We start from the raw sequence: 13,361 nt of genomic DNA, 5'->3' as shown, positions 1-13,361 counted from the left end.
AAACAGGGGCTCAGGGAAGTGAAGGGTCTTTCCCAAGGTCACAATGCAATCAAGTGAAAAAACAAGGATATGAAGCAGCTTCCAGCTGGGTACAGTGACTCATGCCTGTAATCCCAGCACTTTGGGAAGCTGAGACGGGTAGATCATTTGAGTCCAGGAGCTCCAGACCAGCCTGAGTAACATGATGAAACCCTGTCTCTACCAAAAATACAAAAATTAGCCAGGTGTGATGGTATGTGCCTGTAGTCCTAGCTACTAGGGAGGCTGAGGTGGGAGGATCGCTTGTGTCTGGGAGGTTGAGGCTGCAATGGGCCATAATCGCGCCACTGCACTCCAGCCTGGGTCACAGAGCAAGACCCTGTCTCAAAAATATAGACAGACAGAGAGAGAGAGAGAGAGAGACCAAAATGAAAAATGAAACAGCTTCTAATCCCTTGCCCAGCTTTAATAAAGGGAGCTGCTCAGGTTGGTTCCTCACTCTCATGAGGCACCTATGGAACCAGCAGCTACCTCCCATCTCCCTCACATAATCAGGGGCTTAAAACCTCCAACATCTCTAAGTGGGCCCCCACCCAGTTTGCAGAATCCAACCCATTTTCAAGTCTGAGCAGAGCCCATGTTGTACAGTGGCACTTAGTGTCCATGTCTGGTACTGCATCCCAGGTTTTGTAGATTTTTGAATAGCAGTTTAATGTTCATTCATTATGTCAATAATTAGTGAACACTTATTGTGTGGCAAGCCTGGGGGTATCCAGAGATGAGCAAGACATGGTCCCTGGCCTCAGGAAATCCACATCCTTAAAGAAGATGGACAAGTATATTAGGACAATAGGTGGGAGAGGAGACAATCTGGACCTGCAACCCCTGGCTGGGACATCTGGGAAGTCTCCCCAGCAGAGGTGGCACTTGCGCTGAGTCTTGAATGATGGGTAGGGCACTGCAAGACAAGTGAGGAAAGGGTATTTCAGACAGGGGCAACAGTGCTTGCAAAAACTCAGAGTGTCCATGGAAGGTAGAGTTGCTAGATAAAATACAAGACACATGATTACATTTGAATTTTTTAAAAATAAATGTTTTAGTACAAATATGTCCCAAATATTGCATGGGGCGTACTTATACCAAAACGTATCTGTTGTTCATCTGAAATTTAAATTTGACTGAGCAGCATCCTATATTTGTGTTTGCTAAATCTGGCAGCTCTACCAAGGAAGGGGGAAAGAGTTAGGGATGGCAGGAACCTAGGAAACATTAGGGATGTCGCAGGAGAGACTGCAAAATGGCGGGTCATGAAGGGTCTGGAATGCCAGGCTAAGGAGTCAGCCTTCACCCTGTGAGCACTGGAGAAGGACTTTGTGAGAGACCCCAGGCTTGGTACAAGGGAACAAACACAAGCCCTCCCTCGTGGGCTCACAGTCAAGGGGGCGACAGGAGCCTCAGCCGGAAGTTGAGGGGGCATAGCAGAAACCCCCTCCTATGGCACCCACAGCAAGTGCTCTGGGACTGAGAAGGAAGAGGTACATCTGGCTGGGATGTCAAGGAGGCTTCCTGGAGGAGGAGGCAGATGATCTGGCTTGGCAAAAGAGTTTCCTCTCTGCTGCTGCCCCACCGAGCTATCCCTGCCTCCCCCTGTTATGGGGGTGGTAGAGACACATCTTCAAGTCAGCTCCCTTCATATCCCCTACATCCCAAGCTTTTTCTCATCTCCTTTCCTCTGAACCTGCTGCCCCTTCTGCCAGGCATGCACATGTTTGCCTGGGTGGTTCCTGTTTGTTCTTTGAGATCCCATTCCAGTGCCCCCCACTCACGAGGAAGCTTTCCTGACTTCACGTGGTAGCCCGTGATATGATTTGGCTGTGTCCCCACCCAAATCTCTTCTTGAATTGTAGTCCCCATAATCCCCACCTGTTGTGAGGGGGACCTAGTAGGAGGTAACTGAATCATGGGGGTGGTTACCCCCATGCTTTTCTCACGATAGTGAGTAAGTTTGCACAAGATCTGATGGTTTTATAAGGGGCTTTCCCCCTTTGCTCGGCACTTCTCTCTCCTGTCACCATGTGAAGAAGTATGTGTTTGCTGCTGCTTCTGCCATGGTTGTAAGTTTCCTGAGGCCTCCCCAGGTATGAGGAACTGTGGGTCAATTTAACCTCTTTCCTTTATAAATTACCTTTATAAATTTCCTTTATAAATTCCTTTATAAATACGGTATGTCCGTATAGCGGCATGAGAAGGGACTAATGCAGCCCCCGTCCCAGACCAGGTCACATGCCCCTCGGCATGTGCTTACCCTATCAGTGTGAGCCTGTTATACCTATTGATTCATTTTATTATCTGAACAAACTCTGAGGTAGCTACTGTTACTATCCCCCTTTTACAGATGAAGACACAGAGAAGTTAAGGAACTTGCCCAAGGTCACAGAGGTAATATATAGTAGAGCCAGGATTTGAACCCAAGAAGTCTGGCTCCAGCTTGTGATCTTAACCTCCATGCTGTAAAGTCTGTAATAACGTTGCACACACTGAATCTTCATTGTTTTGGGAAGGTTTTCAAGGGCTCCGTGCACTCCGTGATATGTATGTGACTGGCATGTACAACTAGGTGTGCGTTCTTCTGGATAAGCATTCACAGATTTTCATCAGAAAAAAATTGTCTCAGGAGCTTCATGATCTTCAAAGGGTTGGGATCCTCACATGCTTGCTCTTCTGGACTGAGCTCTCCAAGACCAGGGGCTGTGCCTTAGCCCCCTGTAGAACCCCAGTCCCAGCCTAGTGCAAAGAGGATATTTGGGGAAGTTTTGCCGGGCGGCTGACAGATGCCTAAACGAGCATCATCTGTATCCGGCCCAACCACATCTCCACTCCCACTGCAGCAGCTAGATCTTTGTCCTGTCCTAGACTCCTTGGATCACCCTGGGTAGCACTCAGGAAGCCAGAATTGGTGTTCCTCATCTCTCAAAGGAGAAGACACTAGGTTTGGGGTACCCAAAGGCATGGACATTAGACAGAGGTGGCTCCATGCAAGACTCTGGTTTCATTTTTTTTTTGGTTGTATTTTTTTTTAGATAGGGTTTTGCTCTGTTGCCCAGGCTAGAGTGCAGTGGCACAATCATGGCTCACTGTGGCCTTGAGGATCACTCCCAAGCTCAAGTGATCCTTTAACCTCAGCCTCCCAAGTAGCTGGGACCACAAGCATGTATCTCCATGCCCAGCTAATTTTTTTTTTTTTTTTTTTAGAGAAAGGGTCTTGGTAGGTTGCCCAGACTGGTCTCAAACTACTGGGCTCAAGTGATCCTCCCACCCTGGTCTCCCAGAGTTCTGGGATTACAGGTGTGAGCCACCGTATCCAGCCTGGTTTTGAATCTCAAAGCAACCCTGAACTGATAGTGACCCTGAGCATCATTTTCCCTTCTGGACCTTAGTTCTTGACTCACCCAAGTGTGCTGAGGCTGAACAAGGGCACTTACACTTAACTCATCAAGGCATAGGGCAGGGAAGGGGATGCAGAAGTGAATGAGATGGGCCCTCTCCCTTCGGTCTCCAAGAACTCACAGTATAGTCCTCAGGGTTTGCACATAGGAACCACTTAATACATGTGTATTAGTCAGCTTTTCCTGAGATAACACTGCAAAACAAACAATCCCAAAAATCCAACACCTTACAACAAGTGGCTATTTTTCTTGGCCATGGGTTTATATCTGTGGGTGAATAGGGGTGGCCCTGTTTCATCCTAAGAGTTGGGTCATGGTCTCCTCCTGTTTCTCATTCTGGAGCCAGTGGTTACCCAGTGCAAGCTCCTCTCATGGCAGAAGCACAAGAGGCCAAGACAAATTGGCAGGGATCTGTAAAGCCTCTGCTTGCATCATGCCCACTAGAATGTTCCAGTGGCCAACACAAGTCATGTGGACAAATTCAACATCCATAAGACAGAGACATATACTCTGCCTACTTTTGTGGGCAGTGTTGAAAAGTAACATGGCAAAAGGCATAATTCTATTACAGGGAGGGGATGAAGAATTGGGAACATAGATGTTTATCCAATGGCCAGACCTGCCCCCAGTGTGGCAGGAGCAGGCAGTGGGCTCTGGGTCCACTATGAGCCACAACCTCACTAATTTTCTTCTCTGTTCCTCGGCAGGAGCTCAGTGAGTACAACGCCACAGCCATAAAAAGCCCCACCAACACGGTCACCGTGCAGGGCCTCAAAGCCGGCGCCATCTATGTCTTCCAGGTGCGGGCACGCACCGTGGCAGGCTACGGGCGCTACAGCGGCAAGATGTACTTCCAGACCATGACAGAAGGTGAGCAGAGTCCAGCGGGCAAAAGGAGGGCACAGACTCCACAAACAGAACAAACTCAAGGGTCACCATTCCCATGAAGCACCTTTGTGCAGATTAGAAAAGGCACTCCCTTTTAGATGTCAGCCCTCCCTCCCTCCTAATTTCGAACCTTTGTGCACAACCATATATAAAAGCCCTGTTTCTGTTCCCGTTGTGTCAGCCAGGCCACTTCCTTTCCCAGGACTCTGGGGAGCTCAGCCCTAACTTCCAGAGCCACTCTGAGTAAGTCACGCATTCCTTGGTCCAATTTTTTCTCATCTATAAAATGAAAGCATCACATTCGATCTGAGAGAGTAAGCATATTTTATCCATACCCAACTCCAGTAACTTACAATTGGACTGAGAAGGATTCTGAAGCTGCATCTGAGTTCAGCAGGAAGAAGTTCTGGGATAGATTAGTACTGTCTGCTCCAGACAAGGGAATGGGAGATCGTAGCCTGTGTACTACGTTTCCCACTCTGGAACTACTACATGGTCTGTAAGCACCATTCCTGCTCTAATAATCTTTAGAAGCAGCACAGTTTAAAGAATGTGGGCTCTGAAGCCAAAGAAATGAGGATTCCATTTCTGATTTAGTCCTAACTATATATACCTGAACAAGTCACCTTACCTCTCCAACCCTCAGCTGTCTCATTTATAAATGGGGGTGATAACAATGATCTCACTATCACCAACATTATCAAACTAGTGTAAGAATAAGAGACCTAGCACAGGGTTGGCACTAGGTCCCAAGCATATCAGCACTCGCCAGATGGTAGGTAAGTCATAGTTTGTCATTGCTGTGTGTCTGGAATCCCTTTCACCAGCCAGCCAAACTCCAGGGTGGCTCTATCTGACCAGATTCCAGCATCCTCTATTAGTATCTGCTCTAACCACTAGTTGTGCCTTGGCCTTTGCCTGGTTGAACGTTTCAGAGGCTCCTGGACTCCTAAATTCTTGCCTTATCACAAAAATCCTCCCTATGGCTCTACCATCTCTTCCAGCACTCACCTCCTCTGTAATCTTTCTGTTCCTCATGGCAGCTTTTTTCACCTCTCTAAGCCTTTTTCCATGTTGGGTGAGTGTCATTGACTGGGAACTGGGAGACTGTCCCAAGATCCTTTTATTAATTCAACAAATGTGGCTGGGGCCTCGCCACTTACCAGGCTAAGTGTGGGCACTAAGGTCCCAGAGCGCGTCCCTGATCTCAGCAAGTTCCTGTTCTGGTCAGTGAGACAGATGAGAAGTAAAAATAGCTAGGCGCGGTGGCTCACACCTGTAATCCCAGCACTATGGGAAGCCAAGGTGGGTGGATCACCTGAGGTCAGGAGTTCGAGACCAGCCTGGCCAACATGGTGAAACCTCATCTCTACTAAAACTACAAAATCAGCCGGGCGTGATGGCAGGCACCTGTAGTCACAGCTACTGGGGAGACTGAGACAGGAGAATAGCTTGAACCCGGGAAGCAGAGGTTGCAGTGAGCCGAGATCGTGCCATTTCACTCCAGCCTAGTGACAAGAGTGAAACTCCCACTCCAAAAAAAAAAAGAAAAGGAAAAATAATAAAATGTAAATCAATGACAGTGTTAATGGCATTGAGTGGTGGTTTCCAAGAGCCAGGCTAATGCCAAGTGTATCTTTTGCATTCTCCCAATTCAACTCCCACCCTTGGATCAAGCAGACCTGGGCTCAAATGCCTGGCTGGGGTGCTACTTTCTTTGTGACCTCAGGCACATCATGACCTCACTAAGCCCAGTTTCCTTATCTGTAAAATGGGGTAATCATAGGACTGTTCCGAGATACGTAACATACTTAGCACAGTGAGTGACACATAAAACACTCAGGGACAAGAATAGTTAATATTGATTGAATGCTTGCTTAGGTGCCAGGTGTTGTTCTAAGTGCTTTACCCAACAATCCTGAGATGGGAACTATTATTCTCCCCATTTTACAGATAAGGCAACTGAGGCACAAAGAGGTAAGTCACTTTGCCTTATCACACAGATAGTAAGTGGCACCATCGGGAGGCAAACCCGGAGAGTCTGGCTTCAGCGTCTGTGCTTTTAACTGCCTGTGTGTGTCAGCTGTTATTATTGTTGATTTGCACATCAACATTGAGATGTAGGAATTATGCCCATTTTATGGATGAGAAGTTGAGGATTGGAGCAGTTCATGGACTTGTCCAGGGTTACTTGTGAGTCAATGACAGCCCCTTTTCTGCATGGGCAGGTGACAGGTGCTCTGTCAGGGGCAGGAACAGAGCCTAGGGATCCCAGGAGACCCAGCAGCATGGCAGGGGGTAGGGGACAGGTGTATTAAGACTTCCACAGCCAGGCTGAGAATGCCCTACCATGCTTTCTCCCCAGCCGAGTACCAGACAAGCATCCAGGAGAAGTTGCCACTCATCATCGGCTCCTCGGCCGCTGGCCTGGTCTTCCTCATTGCTGTGGTTGTCATCGCCATCGTGTGTAACAGGTGGGTGGGGTCTCCAGGCTTGGCCAGGCCTGGCTGTCCCAGATGGCTTCTGTCCCTCTATTCAGTCATTCCTCTACAGTGCTGGTGAACCAAGGAGGCATTCTCACAATTGCAGGGAGAGATGTGGGTAGGAATTGGAAGGCTTCAAGTGGCCTCCCACTACCTAAGCGGCCACCATGTGCAATCCATCCCTTTGGGATAGGCATCGCCCCTGACAAGCCCACTATTGAAAGGGGTGGCACATTGAGACACTAATGCAGTGGGCCAGAAAGATTGCAGGATGCTAGGAGTTTAGTGGGTGGTGGAAGGGGTATACAGATTGTCCTGCTTTCTGCATGAGTTCAGGCCCCCTGGCTGAGGTGCTGGAAAGATGGGGAGGACTTAGGAGGAGGAGTGGGGAGGGACCTCCCAAATGGCTAGGACGGCACAAGCAAAGGCAAGAGGGTGGGGCCAATTCCTTGACTTCTGCTGGGTATAATGCAAAGAAATATTCTCTTCTTCTTTAAAGAGTTCCCCATTTCAGAATAGACTGAACCATAAATTCAGGTGGACAGAAGCCCCTGGGGTTTCTGGGGCCAGAAGCCGTGGCTGGAAGATGACTACTTTTTGAAGGGGGCTTGGCTGGAGGGGGAACTGGGGAAAGCGTGAACCTGGACTTGAGATGGGAGGAGTGGGAAGGGACAAGTGGGGCCAGAAGGGGCTTCTAGGGCCTGCCCACCCTCTCCCTATCACCTACTGTGGCTCCCAGCTCCCTGGGCACCTCCAGGTGGCTCCAGCCCTTTGCTCTTGTTCCAGAAGACGGGGGTTTGAGCGTGCCGACTCGGAGTATACGGACAAGCTGCAACACTACACCAGTGGCCACAGTATGTACACACCCCAGCGGGCTGGAACCCTTGGGCCCTTCACTGTCAGTTCCCCAGTGACCTCTTAAGCCATCTTTGACCTCCTTCTGCCATGCTGCAGGCAGACAATGTCAAGTGGTTGCCTGGTTGCGCTAAGTTCACTCTCACCTCTAGGCCTTTGCAAGTGCAGTTCCCTCTGCCTCAAGCGCTCTCCCCCTTTCCCTTTACCCATGTAGCTCTTACTCATCCCTCAGGCCTCACCATACACAGACTCCACCAAGCAGCCTTCCCTGACCCCACCCCATCCTGGGTTCAGGGGCCACATCTGTGCTCTCAGGCTGCATTGAGGTGGCTGTTTCTTATCTCGCCACCATGATAGTGGGGTCCGCTGGAGACCTGGAATTGTGTCTGACATTTACTATGTCTCCCCAGCACCAGCGTGGTGCCCAGCACATAGTAGGCACTAGACATATTTGCAGAATAAATAAATGAATCAAATGTAATAAATGAGATGATGAGGACCCTGGGCTCTGGCCCAGGAGGTGAGAAAAGCAGCAGGAGTCCCTTCTTCTTTCTCTTCCTCTCACTCTGTGCCTCCAGACCCCTGTTCTTCCCCAGTGACTCCTCTGGTGGCCTCTTCCCCTTACCCAGTGCCCTCATTTCTCCCACTGTCCCATCCTACCTCAGGCCAGGGCTGAGAATGTATGTGCCACACACACAGATATGCCCTCCTGAAGGGCTGGAGAGAAAAGTAGACCACAGCTTCCTCTCTCCACTTGACCTGGGCAGAACCAGTAATCAGGGAGTCAGGGGAGAGCAAGAAGCTTAGTCCTTACTTCAGCTCACTCAGCAAAAAGGAGTTCTAAAGGGGTCCAACATTCATTCTCAAACTGTACTCAGTGGGATGCCCTGAGGTTCCTCAGGTGGCTGCCTCTGGGTAGAGAGGCCCATCATCACATCCCTGCCCTTGTCACACATCTGTTGTGGGCCTACCACATATGCCAGGCACCGTTCTAGGTGCTGGGGATCCCCGAGTAACCAAAGCAAATATCCAGGCCTTTGAAAAACTTGCATTCTATTGGGAGGCACATGGAATAAAAAAAAATACATGTCATAAGGCCAGGCACAGTAGCTCACACCTGTAATCCCAGCACTTTGGGAGGCTGAGGCAGGCAGATCACTTGAGGCCAGGAGTTTGAGACCAGCCTTGCCAACATGGAGAAATGCTGTCTCTACTAAAAATACAAAATTTAGCCAGGCATGGTGGTGTGTGCCTGTAATCCCAGCTACTCAGGAAGCTGAGGCAGGTAAATTGCCTGAACCCGGGAGGCAGAGGTTGCAGTGAGCAGAGATCGTGCCACTGCACTCCAGCCTGGGTGACAGAGCAAGACTCTGTCTCAACATAAAAAAATAAATAAAAAACATATAAAGCCAGGCACAGTGGCTCACGCCTGTAATCCCACCACTTTGGGATGCCAAGGCAGGTGGATCGCTTGAACACAGGAGTTCAAGACCAGCCTGGGAAGCATGATGAAAGCCTGTCTCTACCAAAAAAAGTACAAAAATTAGCTGGGTGTGATGGTGTGCGTCTGTAGTTACAGCTACTTGGGAGGTTGAGGTGGGAGAATAGCTTAAGCCCAGGAGGCGGAGGTTGCAGTGAGCTGAGGTTGCAGTGAGCCCAGATCGCACCACTGCAGTCCAGCCTGGGTGACAGAGCAAGACTCTGTCTCAACATAAAAAAATAAATAAAAAACATATAAAGCCAGGCACAGTGGCTCACGCCTGTAATCCCACCACTTTGGGATGCCAAGGCAGGTGGATCGCTAGAACACAGGAGTTCAAGACCAGCCTGGGAAGCATGATGAAAGCCTGTCTCTACCAAAAAAAGTACAAAAATTAGCTGGGTGTGATGGTGTGCGTCTGTAGTTACAGCTACTTGGGAGGTTGAGGTGGGAGAATAGCTTAAGCCCAGGAGGCGGAGGTTGCAGTGAGCTGAGGTTGCAGTGAGCCCAGATCGCACCACTGCAGTCCAGCCTGGGTGACAGAGCAAGACCCAGTCTCAAAAAAAAACAAAAAAAAAAAAAAGAAAAGAAAGAAAAGAAAAATACATGTCATAAATGCAGAAGTGTATGGTATATTTGAAGATGAAAGTGCTATAGGAAAAAGACAAAGTGGAACAGTAATGGACTGACAGTTGTGGATATCAGGGTGGTGTTTTCAAATAGGACAGCTTGGGTTGGCCTCACTGACAGGGTTTTATTTGCACAAAGATACAAAGGAGCTGGGGGAGTGAGCTGCTCAGAGGTATCTGATGGAAAAGCATTCCAGGAAGAGGGAATAGCCAATGCAAAGGTCCTCAGGCTGGAGCTTCCTGGCAGGTTTCAGGAACAGCAGAGGCCAGTGTGACTGGAGCAGAGCAAAGAGAGAAATGGAAGCTTTGAGGGAGTCCAACGTGCAGATTCTCATCAGGCTCAGCAAAGCCTTGGCTTTTCCTTGAGTGAAATGGGGAGCTGCTGGAAGGTTCTGAGCAGAGGGATGACATGCTCCAAGTTACGGCCCTGGCGGGACTTCTCTGGCTGCTGTCTGGAGAATGGACCAAAGGGGCTGATGCAGGGAGACCAGTGGGGCGGCTGTTGGAAGAATACAGAGAAGACATGATGGTGGCCAGACCGAGTGGCAGGGAGAAGGTAGTGGGAAGTGGTTGGATTCTGACATATTTCAAAAGCAGAGCCACTAGATTTGCTGCAGGATTGGATGTGGGTACGTAAGAATGAGCAGTCTAGGAGCTCCAGGTACGAAGCCTCTGGGTAAGACATGATTTGAAGTAAAAGTTCCTGGGCTTAAAAATAGTTTGGGGCTGGCCAGGCACAGTGGCTCACGCCGGTAATCCCAACACTTTAGGAGGCCGAGGTCGGGAGTTCAAGACCAGCCTGACCAACATGGAGAAACCCCGTCTCTACTAAAAATACAAAATTAGCCGGGTGTGGTGGTGCGTGCCTGTAATCCCAGCCACTCAGGAGGCTGAGGCAGGAGAATCACTTGAACCCGGGAGGCAGAGATTGTGGTGAGCCGAGATCACGCCATTGCACTCCAGCCTGGGCAGCAAGTGCAAAATGCCGTCTCAAAAAAAAAAAAAATAGTTTGGGGCCAGGCGGGGTGGCTTACCCCTATAATCCTAGCACTTTGGGAGGCCAAGATGGGCGGATCACCTGAGGTCGGGAGTTCAAGACCAGCCCTACCAACATGGTGAAACCCCATCTCTACTAAAAATAGAAAATTAGCCTGGCGTGGTGGTGTGTGCCTGTAATCCCAGCTACTTCAGAGGCTGAGGCAGGAGAATCCCTTGAACCCAGGAGGTGAAGGTTGCAGTGAGCCGAGATCATGCCATTGCACTCCAGCCTAGGCAACAAGAGTGAAATTCCATCTCAAAAAAAAAAAAAAAAAAAAAAAATAGTTTGGGGCATATATGTAAAAATAGTTAAGCCATTAAAATTTCCAGAAGATAATTTAGGCAACTGTTAACCAATACAGAAATAGAAAAGGACCTTCTAAACATGAAAGCAATTGATAACTCCTAAGAAAAAGATGGACACATTTAACTACACAGAAATAAAAGTCACCTGTACATTAAAAATAAAGGTCATAGGCCAGGTGCCATGGTTCATGCCTGTAATCCCAGCACTTTGGGAGGCTGAGGCGGGAGGATCACTTGAGTCCAGGAGTTCGAGACCAGCCTGGGCAACATAGCAAAACCCCATATCTACAAAAAATGTAAAAATTAGCCAGGCATGGTGGCACACACCTGTAGTTCCAAGCTAGTCAGGAGGCTGAGGTGAGATCATTCAAGCCCAGGAGGTCAAGGCTGCAGTGAACCATGATCTCACCACTGCACTCCAGCCTGGGTGACAGAGTGAGACCCTGTCCCAAGAAAAATGAAAAATAAGGCCGGGTGCAGTAGCTCACGCCTGTAATCCCAGCACTTTGGGAGGCCAAGGCGGGTGGATCACCTGAGGTCAGGAATTCAAGACCAGCCTGGCCAACATGGTAAAACCCCGTCTCTACTAAAAATACAAAAATTAGCTGGGTGTGGTGGTGCACGCCTGTAATCCCAGCTACTCAGGAGGCTGAGTGAGGCAGGAGAATCACTTGAACCCAGGAGGCGGAGGTTTGCAGTGCACCAAGATCGCACCACTGCACCCCAGCCTGGGTGACAGAGCAAGACCCTGTCTCAAAAAAAAAAAAAACAAAGATTCTATTTCCAAATAAGATTACACAGAGGTACTAGGACCTAGGAATCTAAGATATCTTTGGCCGGGCACAGTGGCTCACGCCTGTAATCCCAGCACTTTGGGAGGCCAAGGTGGGTGGATCACCTGAAGTCAAGAGTTCGAGACCAGTGTGGCCAACATGCTGAAACCCATCTCTATTAAAAATACAAAAATTAGCCGGGCATGGTGGCGGGTGCCTATAATCCCAACTACTCAGGAGGCTGAGGCAGAAGAATTGCTTGAACCTGGGAGGCGAAGGTTGCAGTGAGCCGAGATCACATCACTGCACTCCAGCCTGGGGAACAGAGCAAGACTCCTCAAACAAAAAAAAGAAAAAGAAAGATTATAAATTATGTCATCCCCTCTTATTGCCCCAAGTAATGAAATCATGATCATAGATGTGGCTAGACGTACTGCGTGCATTCTGTGTGCCAAGAATTGTTTCAATGCTTTACATATATTTATTCATTTGATCCTTATAATTTCTCACTTTGAATATGGGGAAACTGAGGCACAGAGGTTGCACAGCTGCTCAGGGATGGAGCAGGGGTATGAACTCCAGCTGTCTGGCTGCAGAGCTGGCATCTTGTGCTGGCTCCATTCTACTGAGCTGGAATGGGATAGGCTCCCATGCTCCGTTGCCTGGAGCCATTGGGGAGCATCGCTACGTGGTGCGTGAGTCAGTAATAAGGAAACAGGTGAGGTCTATTTTTAAAATAGACCCCAGGGTTTGTTCCTAGATCAGCACATTTTAAGGCCTAAGATCCCCCTCCCTGCATCCTAAGCTCTATCGTTAGATCCGAGCAGAACTTTGTTCTGTTCAAAGCACTGCCAGCCCTGTGATCCCACATCCACCCAGCCACCCTGCGTGGTCAGGACAGAGGAGGAAGCTGAGGCCCAGAGATCCATGTGACTGGTCTGTAATCACCCACACGGCCCCATGGTTTCCATCATTCAGCAGGTGCTGAGTGAGTACCAAGGTCTGTGATGCCTGGATGTGGAGCCAGAGGGACTGACCTGGTTTCTCATCCCTATTCTGCCACTGGCCAGCTGGGTGACCTCGGGGAAGCCATCAAACCTCTCTGAGCCTTTATATGGGAAGTAGCAAGAATGATACTTTTGTCACAGAATTGTGAGGATTAAATGAATTAAGGGATGTTAAAGTGCTTTGGAATAATATTTAATAATAGCCAGCTCTTCTTTGCAACAGTTTACAATTATTCAGCACTTTCCTTTTGCCAACTACTGTGCTGAGCCCTTTAAAAAGATACTGTCATTTAATCTTGCAACCCCCTTAGGAGGTAGGTATTGTTTATTATACCCATCAGGTAGGTGAAAAAAGTGAGACACAGAGGTTAAGTAACTTGCCCAAGGGCACACAGCTGGATCAACACAGTGGTTGATCCTGGCTTCAAACTCACAAAGGAGCTGATTTGTGACCAGAATTAGCAGCTGTGCCAGAAT

At 48.9% G+C, this 13,361-nt stretch overlaps 1 protein-coding gene across 2 annotated transcripts in view; it reads left to right on the top strand.

Annotated features, from left to right (window-relative positions):
* EPHB2 (EPH receptor B2) overlaps positions 1-13,361 on the top strand; it is a 211,806-nt gene that overhangs the window by 178,451 nt on the left and 19,994 nt on the right. Inside the window, exons 7-9 of one of the 2 annotated variants that reach the window (XM_024232185.2) lie at positions 4,133-4,295; positions 6,679-6,787; positions 7,583-7,650. In XM_024232185.2, the coding sequence (XP_024087953.1) occupies positions 4,133-4,295; positions 6,679-6,787; positions 7,583-7,650 (340 nt within the window). The remainder of the gene's footprint in view (positions 1-4,132; positions 4,296-6,678; positions 6,788-7,582; positions 7,651-13,361) is intronic. The other variant, XM_024232190.2, reaches the window with a different exon arrangement.

Source organism: Pongo abelii, chromosome 1 (genome assembly GCF_028885655.2).
Source record: "Pongo abelii isolate AG06213 chromosome 1, NHGRI_mPonAbe1-v2.0_pri, whole genome shotgun sequence".
In the NCBI taxonomy this organism is placed as follows: Eukaryota; Metazoa; Chordata; class Mammalia; order Primates; family Hominidae; genus Pongo; species Pongo abelii.
This window is presented reverse-complemented; position numbering and strand designations above follow the sequence as displayed.